Source organism: Nuphar pumila, chromosome 12 (assembly GCF_984573655.1).
Source record: "Nuphar pumila chromosome 12, dmNupPumi1.hap1.1, whole genome shotgun sequence".
In the NCBI taxonomy this organism is placed as follows: Eukaryota; Viridiplantae; Streptophyta; class Magnoliopsida; order Nymphaeales; family Nymphaeaceae; genus Nuphar; species Nuphar pumila.
The window spans coordinates 8,049,083-8,066,419 of record NC_143260.1 but is presented as its reverse complement, the minus strand read 5'-3'; the positions used below and the strand labels follow the sequence as shown (position 1 = coordinate 8,066,419).

The 17,337-nt window shown below is 38.4% G+C and overlaps 1 protein-coding gene and 1 long non-coding RNA gene across 2 annotated transcripts; one reads left to right on the top strand and one right to left on the bottom strand.

Annotated features, from left to right (window-relative positions):
- Window positions 1-6,560: 6,560 nt before the first annotated feature.
- Window positions 6,561-9,182, bottom strand: LOC149819868 (uncharacterized). The gene is made up of 2 exons (XM_089983014.1): window positions 8,535-9,182; window positions 6,561-6,871 (listed from the first exon to the last, which is right to left on the bottom strand). Exons 1-2 carry the CDS (start codon window positions 9,151-9,153, stop codon window positions 6,822-6,824), a joined length of 669 nt encoding a protein of 222 aa, XP_089839140.1. The 5' UTR covers window positions 9,154-9,182; the 3' UTR covers window positions 6,561-6,821.
- Window positions 9,020-11,023, top strand: LOC149819867 (uncharacterized). Its single transcript, XR_016426589.1, has 3 exons — window positions 9,020-9,140; window positions 10,082-10,166; window positions 10,860-11,023. It is a non-coding gene; the product is annotated as an uncharacterized LOC149819867 (long non-coding RNA).
- The last annotated feature ends 6,314 nt before the right edge of the window (window positions 11,024-17,337 follow it).

Here is a 17,337-nt window from a genome sequence, read left to right as displayed (position 1 = left end):
TATATTACATATATTTTATATTATCGAATGAAGATGTATGAGGTGTTTGGCCTGCAAACAATAAGTTTAGAGTTCAAATCCTATTGCATATAAGTTTATTTTGTAAATTAATGAGCTAGTTTGAGCCAAGGTTTTAAAACCCGGTGACTCGTCACTCGGCTCGTCTTTGAGTGACTCATGACTCAATCGGGTCAACTTGATGACTCAGTTGGGTCATGCTTTTATATTTTAAATAAAATATATAAATATATGTATATTTTAGGATTATTATCTATATTTTATAGTATTTTACCAATATATTATATATAATATACATTATATGATGTTTTTTATAATATATTTACATATATAATCATATTTTTATATATAATATACATAATATTTATATTATATTTCATATAATATATGTAATTACATATAAAATGTATTATATATGTGTATATATATATGCATGACTCGCCCATGACTCTGTTGAGTCAGCCCAAGACTCAGTCAAGTTTTGTTAAAGCCGAGTTCAACCTGGTTTTTGACCCCTGGGCGATTCGTGCCGAGTCAACCAAGTCACTGGGTCAACCCGGCGAGTTTTTAAACTATGGTTTGAGCTTGGCTTAATAGGTTTAGGGTATAGATTTTAATTATTGTTTTTAACTTCATTTTTTTTTTGTAAATAAGCATCCTCATGTTCATCTTGGGCTTTTCATGAGCTCCAACTTGGCTCGACAAAAGAAATGAGTTAATCTTGAACACTTTGGTTCGTTTGGCTAGTTTACCATCAGTAACTATGAGATGTTTGAATAACACAAACATGCATCGCCTTTACCATATGAGTGAGCCACAAATCCATGGTTTGCAATTTGAAAAATTGATTAGTGAATCTAAAAGAGGCCTTACCATATGGAGGCTCACAATAGCAGACACTTTCATGCACGGCTAGAACAATATATACGTATTTGCTGAATTCACTAGAAAATGAAAACATGATTTTGGAGTTATATTCATAGATTTAGCATTTTTTTTATTAATTGCCAAAAAAAGTCTTACCAAGTTTATTAGCATAAAACCCTTAGTCCCCCTTTCTCACCAAGGAGTACACCCAACTTTTCCTTGCCGCAAATGAGAAACAGTGGTGGGTTTTGAACTGGTGACATTCCATCAACTTGGTGACATTCACAAGTTGCCCCCTCCACATCAGCTAGCTGAGCCTCTCATAGTTCTAGCTGATCTTTTTTTGGGTAATACTAGATTTTAGCTGATTTTGGCACATAGAATCCGTTTATGTTTTGTTAGCTGATTTTTTTTGGTAATATTAAATTTAGCAGATTTTAGCACATTTGATATATTTATATCTCTACAATATGGGTTGGCTACTATGAATTATGATCACATGCTATACATCTGATATGCTTTTGGACAGCAAACTTGATAGTCACTACAAAAATATTGGGGGTCCACTTAAAAGATCAATTATGGATATCATCATGATGCATGTGAGCTCATGCACACACATACTGTATGTGTGAAAAGCGTGTGTAGTAACTTTGTCCATTGCAGCTCCGCGTGGTTGGCAGAAGCTGTCAGTGCAAGTCTCCTTGTGGTGGGACGTTGCAGGTTCAAAACCCAGTGGTACAATAACTGGCCTAACCCCAGCTTGCCTTTCAAAATATGTTATATATGTTCTTCATTTTGGATTTCAAATGGAACTAGTTGCATAGGATGAAATCTTAAATTAACCAAGCAGGAATGTTCTCCTGCTCAGATTTACTGTTGCAGCCCTAGATGAAACATGTTTTGACAGCTTCCGAGAGAGAGAGAGAGAGAGAGAGAGAGAGAGAGAGAGAGAGAGAGAGAGAGGTGGGAAGCACTTTTCCTAAGTAGTAGCTTTCTTGTTTGAATTTGCCATGAAGTGGAGAGTGAACCCCATAGAAAATGTGGCGTACATGAAAACATCCTTTTGAAGGAGAAGGAACCTCTTTTTTCCCATGATCAAAAGCTGAAACACTCCCATAACCGCACGGAGTCCGGATGGGGTGCAATATGATTGCAGAAAAATTTGTGCATTAAGCACCCCCATCACCCTCCATCAGGTATTGGGTCCCACACCTGACAGGCCCTTTCCCCAAGATGGAGGGTGATGATCTTTTGGCATCCGCATGTGGCTTTTTTATTTGGATAGGTAAGGTAAAGAGGAAAATAAAACGTATTTGAATATAAGGACTAAGGAGATATAAGCTGATTTTATCTCACCCTTTCTTGGAGTGTTTTTGAGTTTGGAAGGATAAACCATCATATATTGGTTTCCTTCCAGGGCTGGAGCTAGGAATATAAACTAGGGTGGGCACAAATATACATTAAAAAGGATAATATAATTACTAATAAATTTTACTAATAATATGTTTAAAAAACTAGTTATTCTAAAGCATACTTTTTACAATTGACCTCATCGACTTTTTAATTTTTGAAAAATAATTCATAATTAATTTATTGCTAATTGATAAAAATCATGGACCTCTCATCTATGTTAATTTATTAAAAAATATAAAATCTCTAATATTCTAACCAAAATCAAGGATTGGATTCATGTCCTTAATGCTAATTGAAAAAGAAAAACACATAAAAACCTTAAAACTACAACTAAACATTGATGTCAATTTAAAAAAATCAAATCAAAAACCTAATTATTACAAACATCACAAATTATGTATTTATGCTAATTAATAAAAAACTCTAATGTGTTCTACAAAAATCAATAATTAATTATTCATGAGATTCATGCATAATGGTAATTAGTAAAAAAAAAACCTGAAACTATAACTAAAATTTTATGTCATTATAAAAAGAAACTAAATCAAAACGTCAAATAGTAACCAACATCATTCACAGATGTGTTAAATGAAAAAATAAAACCCCTAAAATTCTAATCAAAATCAATCATGCATTCATGGAATCATATTTAATGTTGCTTGAGAAAAAAAACACATACAAATACCTAACTAAATATCCATGTCATTTAAAAAATACAAAAAAAAAGTCCTAACAGAAATCAAAGATTTAAGGGGTTTGATCAGTGATAACTAGAATTAAGCATTCCATTAATAGAATCACGCTTAATGATAATTGAAAAGAAAAAAAACACAAAAAAACCCTAAAACCCTAATTAAGAAAATTTTGTTTTCTTTCATGGTGTTCTGAATTATCATCCTCTTTCATTCTGTGCTTCATTTCTGCGATAATTGCTGTGATCTTGCTGACAAGTGCATATTTGGCTCCAGATTTTTTCAGCCATCTCTTAAGAAAATGCCTATTTTCATTCCAAGCTGGTGTTTATTTCCACCTTGCAATTTGCATTTGAAACGAACTCTGTCGACAAACTGCAGAAAAGTTTTGCATGGAGATTACTGGCATCAACATCAGTGGCTTGTTTCTGATAACGGTCCCTGCTTACTGGGAAGCCAAAAGTGGTTTTTCAGATGAGAAAGCGTTATGGGATGGCCCCTGCCAAATGCTTATCTATCTTCCTCTCATTTTTTATTCATGACCTAACTATTATCCCAGATTCAGGGAGCGAATCACTCGCTGTATCGATCGAACCCACAAAAGAATAAGTTTGCTCGGCCAGGAGAGCTCCTTTTCCATCACAACAAAAGTGAAAAGACACCAAGGGAGAGGGATATACTCTTTTGGTAAATGAGCACCTGGCGATCAAAACTAGAAAGAATCCTCCTAGCCCAAGTTCTTAAGTTGAGCAAATGTTTGTAAGATTATCCTTTTAGTTGCGGATGAAATACTACAAGAAACAAAGTCGATAGCGGCTGCAAAAAAAGTCGTTATTGACTTAGCAATAAAGATAACTTTAGATACCCCGTGAATGCCTTGGCTCGGTACAAATGTCGCTATTAAAGACATGCCGTGCCTTTAGATATCAATGTTATAGGTATGTTTATAATGACGAGGCCGATACATATGTCGTCATTATAAGTTTATAATATGTTTATAACAAAGAGATTATATGGCTTTTACCTATGTCACCATTATAAACATACCTATAATGGCGGAAAGATTATATAGCGATTAAATTTTGATGTTTAAAAACTTTTACAACATTATTTAAAGGGCATATAATATTGTTGCTATTGATATATAAAGATAAGATATATATCTCGCCATTATAACCTTTCTCTATAACAACAACATTATATGATTGTTAATTATTGCTCTTAAAAAACTTTTACGATAATATTTAACTAACATTCTTGCATCGCGTTGCTAAACCCCAACTCGAAGCCCACATTCTCCACTAGGCAGTAGCAGATCAGGTGGTGACCCAAGAAGCAGCCTCACCCTGCCGTCTGCAAGTTCGTCTGGCAAAGCAGCGAGACCTACATTGTCCGCCAGTTCATGGCCAAGGCCAAGCAGTTTGACAGGTCGAGGCTCCCCCATGCCCACGACAAGACCCTCAAGCATGCACCCCTCTCCATCGAGTCCCTCTTTTGGAAGAACACCACTAACAAGCCCTTCTCTGTCGATTACGCCAATGACATCCCCCGCTCCTCCTTTGCGGAGGCGAGCACCACTGGATTGTAGGAGGAGGCGATGGGACGGCCCTCCTGGAACATGTGAGCAGTAGGGATGGCAGTGGACCGGGGGACAACAAGGCTCTGCCCCGTTTGGACTGGGGAGGAAGGGCATGAAACGGGGATGGAGGCGGGGATGAAGATTAAAATCAATCCCCGTGCGGGGATGGAGGCGGGGATAGACTTACACTTTCCCCCTCCCCGCCCCGTCCTCGTCTCAATCCCCACCCTGCCCCTGCCCCTGTCCCGTTCTCAATCCTTTAAGGAATAACTATAGACCGAGGGGAAATGTGCCCCCGCCCTGCCTCACCCCCGTTTAGACCGGGGATGGAGGCGGGGGTGGAGGTTAAAATCCATCCCGGTGCGGAGATGGAGGCGGGGATGAAGGTTCAGATTTTGAAATGGGGTTCAGATTTTGAAATGGGGAGGGGGTGGAGACCCACATCGGTGTTGAGTCACACATTAACAATGACCTATAAATGTCACCGTTATTATAAAATTAAAGCAAAAAATTGACAGTCATTTTTTGTTGCCATTATAGACCTATAACGACATTAAATATGCCAATAGCAATGGTAAAAGTCGCTCAAAAGGCTTGAGTCTTTTAAAGAAGGGTTTTTTTTTCTCCTGTTTTTTAGTCATTTTTGAGCTTGCATCTTCTGATATATATATATAGCTTGAGTCTTTTAAAGAAGGGTTTTTTTTCTCCTGTTTTTTAGTCATTTTGGAGCTTGCATCTTCTGATATATATATATATATATATATATATATATATATATATATATATATATATATATATATATATATATATATATATATATATATATAGAGAGAGAGAGAGAGAGAGAGAGAGAGAGAGAGAGAGAGAGAGAGGGTTAGGTCAGGTGGTGCCCACCCTGGCCCAATCTCTCATTAGATGGGCGGTTGGGTCAAGGTGCGCTGCCCACCCTGACCTTAAGCCCCCTGTCAGGTATCGGCACGTACCTACCCTGGCTTCAATGTAGTTGTCGGGGTCTGCTTAGCCCCAACTTGCCAAACTAAATAAAAACACGCCATCACTGACCACACATCGGTAGGCCTCGGGTTGATAAAAACCCTTCACACATGGGATGACAAACAAAACCTTCTTATTCCACAACTGGTCGGGGTCTGCTCAACCTCCTCTTGCCAATCCAAACACACACACACACACACCATTACTGACCACACATTGGTAGGAGCTGTCAGTGCACGTCTGCTTGTGGTGGGATGTTGCAGGTTCAAAACTCCAGTGGTACCGTTGAATAATAACTGGTGGGAGTCTGCCTAACCAGCTCACTTTAAAAAAAAAAAAAAACTTTACTTTCACCGCGCTCTCCCATGACCACTGTATCCACACATCCTACCACCAAAAGATCTATATTTTGGGCCACGGGAAGAGACGAGCTCAAATTTTATACACAATAAGAGTGAATACGGATGTGTAACTTTAGCCAACTAAAAGCCATTTTAGAAACTTCACCAACTCTATCTTTCCATCACAACCTGCCAAATCTATCGGTTGCCAGTTTTCGAGGTCAATGGGCCGGATAAGACCTAATTCTGACCCATACCAGATCCGATAAGATCTGATTTTGGTAATGAAGAAAGAAGCCTGGTTAGATACTCGGGTTGGACCTGTGAGATCAGATTAGCATATCAAGCTGGGTATAGTACATAAAACTTCGTACCCCACCTGGGTGACCCAATTATTGATTAAAATCTATAATTTTCTAATGTACAAGTTATGAAAAACTAGTATTTTACTTGGCTGATATCTGGGTTTAGTTTATATGATCCTTATAGGTCCGGATCCTATACCAGTACTTCAGAGTCAGAACAGGGTCTGGACTCTGGACCCACTGGGTCCGTTGAAGATCTGACCTGTTGGCAACCCCAGTCAGTGGTCTAAAAACCACCAGTCACATCCAAGACATAAAGGAATGGGCCTCACGTAAATGCTCTTAAAGAAAAAGAGAAAAAAATGAATTTACATGTACAAAGCATTGTTGGGGACAAACCTAACAAGTCGCCCAGTTAAATAATACTACTAAGCACCTATATATATATATATACATGATTCATTGCATTGCCTTCATCTTGCTTCATCTTGTCAATGATAATAGGCTGGTTCCAGCATGACAATATACTGTAATGAAGCATGGCAGTGCCTCCATCTCAAGGAATGATGGCTGAGATGGACGGTTCACAATATGGGGTAGTTTACAGATGTTATTCGTGACTCGGAGTAGTAGGGCAAGAGAAGCAGGAGCTCAAGTTATCTGCACCACAAAGTTAACGTGAGGTGTCAGTTTTTTTTTTTTTTAAATACCTAGAATTACTGTGAGCACTGCTACATCAAACACAGGTAGAAAGTGAAGGTGAAGCTACCAATGGGGTGCATATTTCCAGAATATTAATTAAGGAAAAGTGCTCCAACACCCGTAAGTTAGCAGCAGCATTGGATTCTAAAAATGCAAGTGTGGTCATGAAATCATAAAGAAAAAAAAATGTTTGGCAATTTATTCAAGAAATATGGCTTTCAGAGAAAATGACAAAAAATTGAAAAGGGCTCTGGTTGTTAAAAAAAAAAAAAAAACTTTGAAGCTAAACAGGAAGAAGGATCTAAGATGCCACTCTTGTCCTTGATTTTTTGGACAATGTCCTAGGCATCTCACCAATGTGTCCAGGGCACTTTTGTGAGCCCAACTGAAAACAAGTCAATACATGTCTTGTATAATGTATAGGATGGATATGTCCTTCCATACCTGGTCGGCTAGACCATTGAATTTGGGGACACTAGGCCTGGGACAAGTAGGGCATGTGTCCCAACTGTTGACACTGGGTGGGACCCAAGAGTCAAGCTCCACCATCTCATGCTGCTAGTTCTACAACAATTGATAAAATGGTATGTAAACTTTTTTGAGGAAAAAAAATCTTTTAAAAGATGGCAGCAAACTGTTAGGACTTATTTTTCAAATTCGTGACTGGGTAAAGGAATAAATTAAAAAAAAAACGTTTTCTTTCTGAGTAGAGTGTCTAATTGGAAAAACTAAAATCCATGAAAGAATTGCCAAAAAATGACATATATTATATCAAAACTCAACGAGCTCATCTGATAGGTTTTCTGCCAAGAGAAGCAACTTGGATTTTGATCTACTCCTCATAGTAGAGTACCCGGATGGTGAGGTCTTACTAACAAAAGGGTCTTGGGTTCGAATCCGATAGGGTTATCTTTCAGCTTTTTGTTTTGATATTTACATTGAGAAACCGTCCTCAGAAAGAAAGACCTAACCGTGTTGACTCAGCTTGCTGTACTTACAATCACTGTCATGACAGCATAAAACTCCAGACTTACCCCTTACACCACTCAAAATGCAGAGCCCAGTATAATTAACCTCCCATTCATTATTTCAACTTGGTTTTAGCTTTCAAAACGACAAAAAACAACCTTATGCATCCCTTTGTAGATCTACTTCGGTTTTAACAAGTTGCAAAATTGAGAGAAAAAAACGAATTTCCACACAGACATTACACAAATCTCTCTCTCTCTCTCTCTCTCTCTCTCTCTGCCTGTGTTTGTGATATATATATATATATATATTGTACATGTCATTTTTTTAACTTATTTATTTAAAAGTTGTTCTAGAACACTCCTTTTATTTTTTTTTATTTTTCTTTTTCTTTTTTGTTATAGTTTTGTAAATTCATGCATTATTAAGTTATGCACAATGACGCTCTGGTGGAATTGGAAACAAAACTAGACTTTTGCCTACATGGGAGTTCGATTCCAGTTCCACAAACCAAACAGGATTTTTTAAGAAACGCCAATAAATCCAAAAAAATAAAAAAGTTGGTCATAAAAATCAAGGCCACAATAGAAACCGCACAAACCAAAATAAAATAATCGAAGAAAAAAAAATAATAGAGTAGAATAAAGCTCACCTACGACTCCAAAGGATCTCCCAGGGTGAAGCATCCCGTCGTCCACTGAGCTCCTGTGGCCCGCACCCAGCGCGCCGTACGAAACCTCGTCGCACTCGCTCTTCGCTGACGACCCATTGACCGCACCGACGTCCGAGCTCAAGCTCGAGCGTTGACTCTTTAGCCCCGACCTCTTCCGGCAGATCTGGGTGAGGAGGCGGTGGAGAGATTTCCGGCACCGGCGAAGGAACGTCCGGCATTGGTGTGGACGGCCGGGGCCTTCCGATTCGGTCGTCGGCTCGGGCGGAGAACCGGGAGAGTCAAGCTGCTCGGAGTGCCGGTGGTTGGGGTGGAGGGGGAGGAGGTGGCCGTTGAGGAAGAGGCGGTCAGCGGGGACGAGGGTCAGCGGCTGGGCGGTGGGGAAGATGAAGTCGTTGCTGGGGCGGTGGTGGTGGGTGGTGGTGGTGGTGGTGGGGATAAGTGGGGTCATCTTGAGGTCGATCTCGATGAAGGGGCCGTCGTCGAGGGAGTCGAGGGAGAGCTTGTGGGCGTGGGGATCTTCGGCGTCGAAGGAGGAGGGCTTCAGGTGCAGAACCCAGCTGTACGAGAAGCTCTCGTTGTACATCGGTAAGGAATCCATGGCCAAGACAATCTCTCTCTCTCTCTCTCTCTCTCTCTCTCAACAAGCATGCTCCAACCCTCCTCCCTCCATATATGTGCGATGTGTTACTACGGTAGAGATGCCCCTGATATTTTGAGAGGCCACAAATTGTACCCTTGGCGTTTTCAAGTGGCAAAAATACCCTTAAACCTTCTTTTGTGGCAGGTTCTATTTTCTTGGTCGGATATATATATATATATATATATATATATATATATATATATATATATATATATATATATATATATATATATATATATATAAGAATTGCGTTCGACCAACCCCTTGTTTTGGGTTGGTCGAACCACTCTTACGTGAACCGTCCGACCAACCCCTTGTTTTGTTTTGGGTTTTGTTCAATCAAGGATCTACAACATTTGGACGTTGTTGGTTTTGGGTTTAAAAACAAAGAGGCCCCTTTGGTCTCCCCCAGTACGAACTACTCTCTTTTTTTATCGTTCTTTGCCCTGTCGAAGCTCGCCGGAAGCCTCTCTCTCTCTCCCTATTCTCCCCCACCGGCTCCTGAAATCCAATTTTCTGCAAGAAACGATCAAGACATGGAGGAGAAATTTATTGAACTAGAGAATCAATCAGGAAGGCTACTTATCCCTCTATCTGCACAGATAGAAGAATTTTGACCCTAGGAAAAAGAGAGAAAAGAGAAAAAGGGAGGAATTAAGGATTGGATAGTGCTTTGGCATTTGATATGCTCAGGCAATGTAGATCCCTATATTTGAATGGTATTCTACCAATAGATCTTCCTAACAGTCTATTTTCTCTTTCTATGGATGATTTTTCAGAGTTTTATTAGTGTTTTAGTGAATACGGTGAATCTTTCAGTGTTTCACATGCTTCATTTATTTCAGATTAATCTTTAGCTTTTTTCTTTTTGAAATTTATGCTTGAGTTTGGTAGATCAAAGATCAGAGATTCCGGTCCTTGAGTAAAGCAATCAAGTAGATTGGAGCTTGAATCTACTGGTTACATATTTGGTGAGACATGAATAATTTTTATTCTTTTTTCATCTCTTCTAATCTTTTTTTTCTCATATTTGGTGGTTACAATCAAGTAGATTTTTTTACTTTTCTCATTTTTTCAAGAAAATTCAGTTTGTCCTACTGTACACGGTCATGCACTATGATCAAATGTCTCACATTGCATTAGTCTATTTCTTATTTAAAGAAGCATTCATGACGTCCTTTACTTACATCTTCACAACCTCATATACATTTATTATCAGAAAAATCTTTAGGGCTTAACTCAAATAAATTCCTTCCGCTTTCACTCCTTATTTTAAAAAAAATCCAGTCTGTGTAGTGTTGTAGATGCTTGATTGAACAAAACTTCTAGGGATGCTTCTACCAATTTTGAGAATGTGCAGGCCCTGGTGTTTTGTTAGAGGGATGATATATAGTGCTCACTCTCTTAATCCCTCCATAAGCATGTGCTATCAGCTTTTTTGTTAGAAGAGTTATGTCTTAGGAGAGTTGTTTTTTCATAGATGGGGTAAATAGGACAATTATCCTGTCATTTTCTATCCTTTGTTTACCACTCTGGTTACAAAGTTGGAGTTTATGGATGTTGCTTGGGTAACAGTTAAAAATTTTGAAGTCATTAAGAGTTTGTCTGCATTTGCTTTCATTTTGTTGGGCTAAAAGAAATTGAATACTTTCAAATTGTTGCAGAATATTTGGAAGTCATGGAGAGCTGGTGTGCATTTGTTTTCATTTTGGAATGTATAAATCATTAAGAGAGTTTTAATGGAACTTATTACTCCTACAAATAAGCCTATTTGTAGAAAACTTATTTTCTAGAAACCTGCATATGATGTGTTTATATATACAAACAAGAGCATGTACGGTATAATGTTATTATGACGTGTGTATATAACTGAGTTAAAAAAAAAAGAAAAACCATAGTTGAGAAGATACAACCAACAATCATGATTTATAGTATGTGTGAACAGCACCTAAGCATTACTCTCATATATATATATATATATATATATATATATATATATATATATATATATATATATATATATATATATATATATATATATAAACTGAAATATGAGAACTAGAAATATGAACATTTTTAACACTTTTTTTACAAATCCAACCAGATGTGCTTGACAGGATGGATTTACTAGGAATCAATCCTTGGATTATGTATTTTCGATGAAAAAACATGTGATTTTTGAATGCTTGAATATTTTATAAAAATTATGATTTATTGATTTTAAAACCTTAAAACAATCATATTTATGCATAAAAAATCGGATATTCAAGCGCGAGTTCTTATAAATCAAATCATGTAGATCACATCCATGTGATTAGATTCAAGAGAAAAGAACAAAAAATCCATGAAAATAGCCTTTCACAATTAGTTCTCATAAGGTTTGCATCTAACCAACAGATCTTGTCATGATACAAGCTTTTGGCATCTTATATTTACAATTTTGTTGGACTCAATTATGGCTAAAAATCATGGCTAATAAGTTAATAGCCCAAATTATATAATGCCTTGGTAGGGATGGCAGCGGACTGAGGGGAAATGGGCCCCAACCCTACCTTGCCCCGTTTGGGGCGGGGATAGAGGACATGAAACGGAGAATGTATTGGATCATATTTCGGATCACACAGTTTCACAATCATCATCATGATATAAAACATGATATAAATCATAATATGCAGCATAATACAAATCATGATTTTTAACCGATCGAAACAGACACAGGGAGCAGGCATGTCGGGTTCTGCATAACACCAAAATCCAGACACAAGCAAATAAACAAACAGATGCAAGGAACATAATAGAAACAACAAATACATGTTTAGATTATGTAAAAGGCTTAGGCGTACGAAAGTACTCTTCTTAGAGAAGATTCGCCCCCACATACAGTGCAAACAGGGTTCGGCGTCCTTCCCCCAGGATACAATAGCCTCGACGATCAGACCGGTGCACTCCGACGGGTCGTCCTTCAAAAACAACCTTCACGAATCAAAGTTGCAGAAAAACCCCTTTCGGGATAACTCAGGAGAGAGAAAGAGCAACAGGAAAAGTGAAAACCGCAGAGCTCTTCTTCAGAAATCAGTGCGTCTAAGATCTGAGTAACCCCAGTCCTAACCACGCTTTTATAACCCACGAACGATTATGAAACGTGGAAGGAGCTCATTATGGAATTCGAGGCGACGTGACCCGTTAACGGAAATTGAAGAGTCGAGATCCGTTAACGGAATTCGAAGAGCCATAACGGGCACGGACTACGAGGAGTCGAGACCCATTATCATTTCTCATAACCTGTTAATCCAAATATACACAGAAACTTTGAGCAAAAAGATACTTTGATCTTGATTGGATATGGCTCTTAAGGGCCAATTACCCGAACCCAAACCAACTCGGCGCGGCTCAGCACGGTCCACGTGTGTGTGTGATAGTCATCCCAACCTCTTGTTCTAAGGAACAAGTGTAAGAGTTGACATGTGGGTTATAAAGCCCACAATAAACTCAAACACAATCAATATGAGACTATTCTACGTCATCAAAACCAAACTTTCTCTAAAACAGCCCATGTTTCTTCTTTTGAATTCTCTCTCCCCTCCCTTCTTACACCTAACATAATGGACTAGGGATGGAGGTTAAAATCAAAACCCGTGATGTGATGAACTTACTCTTGCCCCCGACCTACCCCATCCTTTATCTTCATTAAAAAAAAAATACTATTATACCTATATATATTCCACACCCTAATATAAAACATTTTTCTCGAATCTCTCTTCTCTTCTTTGTTTCTTTCTGACAAGCCATGTGAGCTCTCATTTCTTTCTTCTTCTTCTAACGGCAGAAGGCGGCACCAGCGAAAGAATCAAGAAAATGGAGCCCCATCCTCGTTTTGTTTGAACTGATAATGAAGGACATAAAACAGAGAATGAACCAGGGATGGAGGTTAAAATCAAAACCTATGCAAGAATGAAGGCAAGGATGAAGAGCAAAAGTTTGAAACAGGGCAGGGGTAGAGACCATGTGGCACCCCGCCGCCATCCTATACCTTAGCTTCAGATTTGATATAAAGTTAACATGTGAAGTGATTAAATGTTATAACTTAAGCTGATATTAGCAAAGAACTCATCTGGGTATTACCGACATAGGTACTGAACACTTTGCTGAATTTTCTGTGCCTACCAAACAATTTATGCCTTTCAGTGTTACATATCCCGGTTTGTGAAATTTTATATCAGACCCAGGCCTGATCGGAGTTTCAATTAAGATCCATAATTTTTCAATGTAAAATGATAAAAAATATTATTTTACCTGTTATGGTCCAGGTCTGGTTCATGTAATCTTTATAAGATCCGGGTATGATTTCTCTCATGTTGAATCTGATTAAATTCAAGTCCGGTGCCATCATGTCAAATCAGGTTTGGGTCTGATTTCACCTGAGTTTGAACCAAACCTGACACCCCTAGTCATTTCTCTCTCTCTACAATAATGCAGGGTTCTGTTAATGTACATCCTATGCAAAAGCCTTAATGTGGTCACCACCCTTCAAAAGGGAGTTGAATTCACCCATCCCACTTTACAACGTGCCATTATCTTCCTCTAAAAGAGCATGCCCATGCGCACAAGGTTTTTCATCAATCAGACTTTACATAATAAATTTTTATCATTCATTTAGTGAGCGATCCTGCTTTGGATTATATATGAAATTTCTATGTTTAGATGTGTTTCTGAAAGCACTAAAGATCATCGGCCCACAGTACTTTGTATTGTTAAGTTTTAAATGCATTGTGAGCCATCAATTTTTCACATTTCCCAAAACATGCATATATGTATTTTGTATTTATTACCATTGAAGGTCTTTATAGAATCAATCTGCTGTTGAATTTTAAAGCACTTAAAAAAAACCTGTTTAAATGTCAAAATCACATGATTGAAAACTCATTTTTTACTAAACAAACCTCGTAGATCACATAAAAAAAGGTTGGATCTACAAACAAAAAAAATATATGAAAAGAATGTACTCAATAATTTTGACCCTTCAAATAACATTAAATATTGACCTTATATATATATACAGGAAAATGGAAAGCTACCCGACGCCATCCATGCTCGACCCATTTTAGATGGATCTTTTTTTTATTTTTTTGTGTTTTTTAGAAATTCTAACCTTACAGATGTGTTTTACATGCTTGTTTTCATAGAAATCGGGTCTTGGATCATTTGATTCCGATGTATGCACAAATTTGTATAAGGTGTCAAAATCAACGGCCTATAATTTTTTAAAACTTTCAAGCTCCAAAAACCAATTTTTTCATCCAAAATGCATGATCCAACAGTCGATTTCTAGTGAATCAATCATGCAGAACACATTTGTACGGTCAGATTTTCTAAAAAAAGCTCATCAGGCATGGGTCAGGGAGGGTTGGGGTCGGGTATATTACCATTGCTCTCTATGTATATATATATATATATATATATATATATATATATATATATATATATATATATATATATATATATATATATATATATATATATATATAGTTCTTCCTAATACCTTATGATATATGGCAAAGAATTGAATCCCTTAGTTTTCCACGTTTTATCAATCCCTAAAAATGTGATCTCCATATTTTATATAGTGAAAACCATGTAGGGTTAATTTGGTTTATGAAACATAAAATACATCATTGCCTTGAAAAAAACATAAAATACATCAAAAGTTAATATATATGTCCATATTGCGCGATGTGTGTCAAAACATTCACAAATTAATTAAGTTAAAAAAGTTTGCTTAATCTTAGGCGGGTTTAATGTCACTTAGCATTTAAATTTGAAAGCAAGATGTTGATCGATATTAATTAGATGAAGTAATTCAACGCTAACCACTTGGCTTGACTGCTAATCCATTCAAAGAATGTTCAAAATTACAACAACTCAGCCCATAAATAGGGATGGCAATGGACTGCGAGAAAATGGGGCCCCGCCTTGCCCCATTTGGACCGGGGATGGAGGATATGAAACAGGAATGGAAGCAGGAATGAAGATTAAAATCAAAACCAGTGCGGGGATGGACTTACACTTTCCTCCTCTCCGCACTGCCCCGTCCCCGATCTTCCTTAATAAAATAACTAAAATACCTTTAGGAATGACAGTAGACCGGGGAAAAATGTTGCCCTGACCCACCTCGCCCCATTTGGACCGGGGATGGAGGACATGAAATGGGGATTGGGGCGGGGATGGAGGTTAAAATCAAAACCCTTGCGAGGATGAAGGCAAGGATGAAAGGCAGAATTTTGAAATGGGACGGGGGTGCAGACCTTGTCCCCCGCCTCCGCCCCAGTCCACTGCCATCTCTGCCCATAAATTGAAGGAAAAGATATAGGCTCAGTTAAGGCCGATGATAAACAAGCCAAAGGAACTGAACTTGAGGTGTTCATGCTCAGCATGTTTTTGTGGTTAGTCAAGCCCAGCTCAAGCTAAACAAGACAAGCTCAAGTTGGCTCATTAAAAAGAAAGTACATTGTTTTTAAGCTAGTAATGGGATTTGAACTCTAGATCTATTGAGCTAAGCTCAAATGACTCCTTTGTAGAAAGAATAAATTGTAGCAAAGTAGAACACAATAGAATTTGAATTCTAAGCCTATTACTTGCAAGCCAAAAAGACCAACTATTTATTTTATACTACATTGTGTGATGAAAAATACATCCAAATATATGTTATTACTACTCAACAAGTCTATGCCTATTTTACCAGTTTGAATGAGCGCTTTTCGATCCATGCATTAGCCAAACCATGAGCTGCTCAACTTGTTTCCTAACCCTAACTAGGTTCAAGTTAATACGAGTGTATGACCTGATACCAGGCCATAGTGCATCTAGTACGGTTAGGGTTTGGTAACAAAGAAAGAGGTCCGATTAACTATCAGTTCAGACTCACAAGATCTGATTAGCATATGAACCCAATCTTAATCCACAAAAGTTTCATTAAAAAAGATAAAATACCCACGGGTATGGAATGGTTCTAGTTTATCTAATTCTTATAAGACCTGAATATGGCTTTTTCAGATCTGTTTGGATCTGGGTCTGAATATGATGCCAGTACTACCGCAGGGTCAGATCCAGATCCTGACCCACCAGGTCCGATGAAAGTCGGACCTGTTAACACCTCTAGACTGTTAGCATGATAAAGATTAGGGGTGCCAACGGGTGGGATCTGGTTCGGACCCAGGTGTTGAGGTGCGTGATTGGGTCCAGATATGGTTCCTATCGGGTCTCTATAAGAAAAAACATGCTTGGACCCTATAAGGATTACATGAACCAAACCCAGTAAAATAATAAATTTTTTATCTTTTTATATTGAAAAATCATGGGCCTTAATCGGAACTCTGGTCGGACCCGGGTCTGGTATGAACTTTCACAAACCATACCTGGCTCCATATACTAATCAGACCCTTTTGGGTCCAACTTGGTTTCTAATCGGACCTCCTTTTTTATCACCAAACCCTGACCCCATAGGGTTTGGTACGGGTCTGGTCCGGGTCAACCCCAATTCGTTGACAGCCCTAATAAAGATGGAAAGAACAATTCTTTGAAGGCTTTTGTGGATTTTAATATCGACTGTTTATACCATCGAGTTGTGGAGGGAGTTTAATGAAGGTGACATCTCCATCTCATGCAAAAACTCGTCCCATTTTTGTCCCCTCTTTGCAATTCGCCAGATTCCGGTGGAGGACCGCCGTGGTGGGTCCCCCCGTGAAGAACTCCGACCACCAGAATCTTTGTTACGGGTCGGACATGGTCCATTCATAAATATGGGGTCCAGATGTTGACAAAGAAATTTAAGTTTCACATGAGATGACAGCATGCCTATAGCCTGTTTCAGTTCACATTGTTGGAAATTACCTGGTTCAGGCTAGGGATGGACATCGGGCCAGGCCACACCAACCCGGATAATTTCCAATAAGGGTCAGGCCCTACATGAGCCTGGCCCAGTTATAATCGTGTTTGGTCCATGCTCAAGCCTGGCCCTTTTTTGCCTGACCACTAAATGGGCTGGGCCTCGTTGGGCCCTATGTAGTTTTATATGGGTTCGGGCCTGACTTCGGCCCGTTTAAGTAATCAGGCCAGGTCAGGCTCGACCTTAATTACCTGGGCTTG